At 32.2% G+C, this 6833-nt stretch overlaps 1 protein-coding gene across 2 annotated transcripts; it reads right to left on the bottom strand.

Moving 5' to 3' along the window:
* Positions 1-3168: 3168 nt before the first annotated feature.
* Positions 3169-6330, bottom strand: IQD33 (IQ-domain 33). Of its 2 annotated transcripts, none has more exons than XM_079061696.1 (6): positions 6153-6330; positions 5726-6052; positions 5426-5641; positions 4190-4303; positions 3473-3832; positions 3169-3388 (listed from the first exon to the last, which is right to left on the bottom strand). In XM_079061696.1, exons 1-6 carry the CDS (start codon positions 6234-6236, stop codon positions 3338-3340), a joined length of 1152 nt encoding a protein of 383 aa, XP_078917822.1. In that variant the 5' UTR covers positions 6237-6330; the 3' UTR covers positions 3169-3337. The 2 variants fall into 2 exon arrangements, with proteins under 2 accessions (XP_078917822.1, XP_078917821.1); XM_079061695.1 differs by having other exon boundaries at positions 4190-4306; positions 6153-6326.
* Between the last annotated feature and the right edge of the window lie 503 nt (positions 6331-6833).

The following is a 6833-nucleotide window of genomic DNA, read 5'->3' as shown; positions in this document are numbered from 1 at the left end:
TGAGCTAGGTCCTTTTGAGGCTGGCTCAAACTTAATGTCATGCGACAATGCTAAGGTTCCTCCAAAGGAATCTTCCATCTTGATCTTTCAAGATATTGTCAATATATAAAACTTTTAACATTCATTTTATCTATCTCTGTAGATTTTACATTCCAAGAATGTATATTGTCCTTCCTAAGTCTTTTATTTTAGAAACACATTTCGAGTCAAGGTGAAAACCCTGGCATGGTCAAAATGTAATCTCTTATGATTATGTATGTCTCTTCATACAAGATTAGGAATGTCACTATGCTCCCACTAGTTCTTAGTAAACATACATGTTCTATTTATTTTGATATAAAAGCATACCTTATGATTTTACATTAAAATGATGATTGCAACATAGAGATGTTTGATTTATATCCACAAGTGGATCTCAAGCTCTACACATTTTTTTAGGATAACATGGATTAAGAAAACGTCCAGCCTAATCTATATAGATATCTTCTAGTAGATTTCTATTAAGAAAAGTGGCCTTTCTTGAAATCTATTTGCTATATCTCATATTGAGAATATGAATTTATAGAAATAATATCATCGTTGATATAATCATAGCTACTTGTGAAAAGGTTTGATCATAGTCAATGTCATGAGTATGATAAGGACCATAGTCAATGACATGAGCATGAGAATAACCTTTTATAACAAGTCTTTCTTTAAATACCCAAAATACTCGCAAATCGGCTCAACTATCGATTAACCAAGACCAAGGACCTAATTTCAATTAATCAGCTCAAAATACCCAAAATACCCGCAGGTCAAACTTGGTCAAAACTCTGGTTAAAGGTCAAGGTCAATGAGTCAACTCGGTCTACTCAGCTCCTACGATGCGCGTATCCAGGCTTTAACTGAAACTGGGAGGTTGACCACATACGCGCGGCGTATGTTGAGTTACACACGACGTACGTACATAATCTTTTTCCTCAATAATAGCTTAATGCATTAAGCTCTCACGTCCCAATTGCAAATCCAAGGTCAAAATACCACTGAGAGTCATAAAGTTTCCAACTTTATGACTTTGCATGCCCATTAAGTGCTTAATACACAAAATCCCAACTTCTTAACACCTTAATACCATTCTAGAGCATGCATCGGGAGGAACTAAGCATCAAGACCTCATTTTTATGACTCAAGACTCCCCCATTGGGTCTGAAAGGACGACTTATATGGTTAAGAGCATGTCATGCTCAATAATCACCATAATTGGGACCAAAAATACCCTAAATGAATAAATTGCTAGATCTATAAGATAAGATGATCAGGCTAGGGGCTTTTTACCTCCTGGAGGTTTCTAACAATGAGTGAATCCCAGATCCAAACTTCTTTCATGCTCCAAGGTCCTTTTACCACCTTCTTCTTCTTCAAGAACAACACCAATACACACAAATGAGCTGAAAGTTCACTCTTCTCACTTAGGGTTAGCTAGAGGGACGTTTTCCAGGTGGAGGCCGATGAAGGTGAAGATTTTGGGGCCAAAGAGATGATTATATAGGGTGAAAACCCTTAAACTAGGGTTTTGGGTCTGAACAGCATACACGTTGTGTACCTGAGGAGTACGCTGGGCGTACACGTGCAAAGCCCGCTATGAAATAAACATCAAAATGGTTACAATTCACACTATTAAAATGTGTCATAATAATTCAAACTAAACAACTAAACTATTACATCATGTCACTATTTAGTATCACGCCAATGGTCCTTGCATGACCATCATGTTTTTCTTTAGATAATGGCTTCGTGAATGGATCAACAGGATTATCCTCAGATGATACCCTATTCACAACTAAACTTTCCATTTTAGTGTAATTCATGATTAACTTAAAATGAAAAACATAAAGCAAAACTCATGTATAAATGAAAATATCTTGCAGATTGGGTTTTCACATTAGTATAGAGTAACACCCACAAATTCAGGATATACATTTAAGATATAATAGATAATCATAGCTAAAGATGCAGTAGTCGTAATGACTATCTCGTGGATATAAGGATCACTTAAATCCGATTTCATATGAAGAAGTTATGCTTCTTCGAAGTTTCGCGAAGTAAATATGAGTGTTTATTTCCCAGGATGCAACAATGGTAAGTGATTCTTCAAGATCACTCGAACCTTCACTTGGCCAGAAAGTACCTTGATTGCAGCAATATGAAGAAGAAGAAGTAGAATCAACAGAGAAGAAGGAAAGATTGGTTTATCTGGTGTGTCTAATCAATGACCAAAGAGCTCTATTATAGGGACCAAAACATGTAACTGACAAAAATTTAATCACAAGATTTTAAATGATATTTTGTGATTAATGTGATAATTAATGATTCTTTTTCAGTTACAAAAAGAAAAAAAAATATTTGCAAAAAGGACCTAAACTTTTTTGGTTGACCGGTGGTGCATTTGTAACCCCGGCTGCGCGCTCGCAAGTTTATTGAACTCCATGCGCGCCCAAGAGAGATTGAAGATGAATGAGACTTAAAACATGTAACTGACGAAAAACTAATCACAAGATTATAACTGATATTTTGTGTTTTTTTTTTTCAATTACAAAAAGAAAAAAAATTGCAAAAAAGAGCTACGCTTTTCTGGTAAACGGATGGTGCATTCGTAACCGTAGGCCGCACGCTCACAAATTTAGTGAACCCCCATGCATATACAAGAGAGATTGAAGATGAATGAGACTTACAACCCCCTTCAGCCCCAATCTGGTTCAGATTTACAATCTTCTGCGTGCACAAGAGAGAGACTTTATGTCATAAAACTTACGAGGCTAATAAACATTTGTAGTTATAAACTCATTTTTTTATATTCCGACCCATGTGGGATGAAATAAAATCCACTTAACTCATTTGTTAATCCGAACACCTCAATTCAACATACACTTTCTCATTCATCTTCAATCCATTTTGGATATGTGATATATCAAAACGAATGTATCACGGAGGAACATGAACATATAATCATTTTTTCATTTTGCTTATATTTAGGGTTTGAAATTCGTGTTAAAAGTGGAAAAAAATCCATTTTTTAAATTGGTTAAAACCAATTTTCCAACAATAAATTGGCTTAATACTCAAGTTAAATACTACTTTTAAGATAATACTTAAACCAAATAAACTTCACAATATTATTATGTCAAATAGAAAAAGAAACACCTAATTTAAGAATTAAAATATTATCATTCCAAATACAAATACAGTTTAAACCCACATCCTAATCAAAACCTTATATTTATACAAATTTACCACAACATTAATGGTTTCAAAGTAGTAAATATTATTAATATATAAAAGTCATAACTCGTTGGAGTCATTGTTGATCTTCACATCTAATTTCTCTTACTCCTCCTGGCCTATTCATCTGTTTCATAAAACAGTATAATCATCAATCATCACATACATTAATACACATACCAAAATGTTGATTAATCAAAGGTCTTTTTACCTTAGAATACTCCTTATAACCCGTTGAGGATTTTTGCCTTGTTGCCTTGAGCCTGTTTCGAGTGGGCTTATAGTAAGATTTTTCAGCTGTTTTTGAGCTCAAAGAAACATTATCAAAATGGATAGAAACTTCATTTGATCCACAGCTTTCCTTCTCTTCCCCCGCCAAATCTGATATAACTTTCTTTTTCACCATTAACTTTTGATTCACATTTAGCTCTTCAAATTGTTTGCTTAAGTCCCCAAAAGAAGTATCATGTTGTCGAGTAGCCATCCATCTTTCAAGCCAACTCCAACTCATATTTGTTTCTGAATCATTCCCACTTCTCACATTTTGCTTCTTCTTTGAGCAAATCCTTAACTATATAAACAAGATCAATAACAAAATTCAATTCAAGAAAGAAAAGGGTATTTTCATTTATTTGTTTATTATTGCATTCTACTTTCATTTTTTTTTCTATTACGATAATGTACTTTTTAGTTTGATTCTTATTAAGACACTGTATTTTGAAAAATCTACGCGATTACGACAATGAAAATTTCTTTATAATTGGATGACAATTTTATAATTTGGTTATGTTTCACAATATTTAGTGTTGTAACGAGAAGAAACGAAAATAAAATGTTACAATAAATAAATAAAAGAAATTAGATACATTGCTATTTCTTATTGTGTTATTTGTTTTTGTTATTTGATACTTTAGTAGTTGAATGTGACCTGTTGTGAGAAAGCATACGCGAGTGCTCTTTCGCGTCTAGTAGATGCTTCGAGTCTATTTTGAATCCTCATTTTTGTTATGTTGCTACTCACTGTGCTATCGTCCCAATCTTCCTGCTAAAAAACATAATTATTTTGATATTAGTTAAATTCATGAGAGTTGTAACACTCAAAGCCCAATGTTAAAGAGTAGCCCAATAACCAATTGATCAAATCATGGTGAAGTTTATTGTAGCCCACACATTAAAGAAGGCCTACTAGGCTACTACTAAGATATACAATTTGTAATACTTAAAGCCCTAAAGTTATAAATTAACCCAATAGCATCTTGATAGAGTTTAGACATCCACAAATACAATGATGTTTCTTAAAAAAAAATTTCTCTAAATATGGAAAAGCTTAATTATCATTGTGAGCACTTTCCTTATTTGGAATGAAAGTGGTTGTGCATTTGCAAACACTTTATCAAAGTAGCTTTTTCATGGTTCTTTTTTGTTTTAAATATTTTTTTACAACTTTGTGTTTTTATGTATTTTTATTTTTGTTAAACAAATATAAAATATAGAAAGTGAGAAATGTTATAACAGTTAAATATAAAACATTTTTAATATTTAAATATAAATATGAAAATGTTAGAAACGTTTATATTGATTTTTTTTAAAGATGAAATAATATTAAATATGTTGTATGTATTTATATTAATTTAATCTCTAATATAATGTTTCATATAAAGAAATAAAAATATAACGGGACACGTTTTTGCTATTCATTTCTCATTGAATTGGCAACTAGTGGTGCAAAAATAAAATAAAATAAAATAAAAAACACTTCACCATTGTATTTGTAATTTAAACCAATGGTGCAAATTATTAGCAACTTAGTCTCAGTTATATATACCATTTTGTTACTTCAAAGATTAAGTTCTAAAATAACCAATAACATTTGGAATTATTTTAGGTAATATACATAAAAATACTATGTGTTGGGTATCTTTTACTGTTTAAATAATATATTTTATTTTAATCAATAAAAATCATATGTTTCTAAAAGCAATTTAAGTATTTAACAGATTTAAGAAACTAACACTACTTTTCATTCTACAAAATATTTTAACTTTCAAAAATATCATTTAATTTTCTGAAATAACTTTTTATTTACTTATATGGTAAATATATAATCTTCTAAACTGGCAATGGAAGATTTAACGTATAGGAAGCTTTGATTCTGTATATGTACCTTAAGCTTCGACACTTGTACTTTGGCCCCTTTTTGATTTGACATACGATGAGCAAAACTGTTGCAACCTTCGTTAACTTCCACCACCGAGTTTCCCGTTTGAACTTCCACCGACGTCGCTATCGACGCCCTCCCAGGACTTCCGGTGGCCACTGCAACCTCTAAATCACAAACATTCACCGATTCAACTCTTTCTTTTTCATTCCGATTCCTAGCCTGAAAATTCACAAAACTCATAAGCATTTCGACACGAAGATCAAGAAAAAGATGAACACTGGTTTGTGAAATTTGTGAAATTACCAGAAAGCTTCTAAAAGCTGATTGAATGACAACTGCAGCATCATGTTCGAAGGGCAAATTAGTCTTTTTGTAGTCGTGTAAACTTTCATTTGAGTTTTCTGAAATGGGTTGTGTGACTGTGGCTTCAGACCCATCGTCAATTCGAGAACTAAAAACAGTAGCTTTTGAAGTTCTTGCAGAACCAGAGTAATCTTCAAGAAAAACTGAACTCGAGAATCTTCTAGAAGCCGAATCTTCTTCTGCTAAAACCGAATTGAATTCATCGCCACAAAGATACGATCTCACAGACGACCATCTCTTTCTTTCAACCGAATTGGTTCTCATAACCTGATGATTCAATGAAAATCACATAAATTTATTTTTATATGAAGATGTTCTTCAAGAAAGTTAAGATAAATTACATGAAAAATCAAGAATTGGAACTCACATTGGTGTCATGGGTAGTTCCAAAAGATCGATTTTTGGAGAAGACGCTCCTCACGAGTTCTCCAGTGATACCCATGTCTATCATTAACAGAATTGAATCATTCTGTTTTAGTTATATCAGAAAAGAAAGAAGAAAAAGATGCCCCATATGCTTCTTGTATAAAGAATACATCATATATGGTCCACATGCATTCGTTTTTTACCATTAACTATATATATATATATATATATATATATATATATATATATATATATATATATATATATATATATATATATAAAGACACACCTTGAACTTCAAAATTGTTAAGAATCTTATACCATTCTGAGCTAAAATTTTTGGGATTCGAGGAGTAAAAACGTGGCGTTTTATGATTGTTATTAGATAAAGAAGATAATAAGGTGGATTAGGTGAAGATTAAGGGAACTTTAGAGCTGGAAATGATTAACTTTAGATCAGGGAAGTGATGGATAGAAGTGTAAAGTAAAGTAAAGTAGAGTAAAGGGTGGATAGAAATTATGAAGTACGTTTCTTTTTTACATTTGTTTTGGTAGCGGATGCCTTTGAGCACATGGTTGGTAAGGGATTGGGTTTCATAAAGTTTTCTTGCTGTTAGGGTTATGTCGATTCTACAATTTCTTTTTGATGTTTGTGCATTTTTAGTTTTGGCCCCCAACAACT

The sequence above is a fragment of the Lactuca virosa genome, chromosome 7, assembly GCF_052849685.1.
Source record: "Lactuca virosa cultivar CGN04683 chromosome 7, Lactuca_virosa_CGN04683_v6, whole genome shotgun sequence".
NCBI lineage: Eukaryota > Viridiplantae > Streptophyta > Magnoliopsida > Asterales > Asteraceae > Lactuca > Lactuca virosa.
This window is presented reverse-complemented; position numbering and strand designations above follow the sequence as displayed.

Coding starts and splice junctions, on each gene's coding strand:
- IQD33 (XM_079061695.1), bottom strand. CDS start 6,236: ATGATAGACATGGGTATCACTGGAGAACTCGTGAGGAGCGTCTTCTCC. Junction 4,307..5,425: donor TACAAGTGTCGAAGCTTAAG/GTACATATACAG, acceptor TATGTTTTTTAG/CAGGAAGATTGGGACGATAG. Junction 3,833..4,189: donor CGTATGCTTTCTCACAACAG/GTCACATTCAAC, acceptor TTGTTTATATAG/TTAAGGATTTGCTCAAAGAA.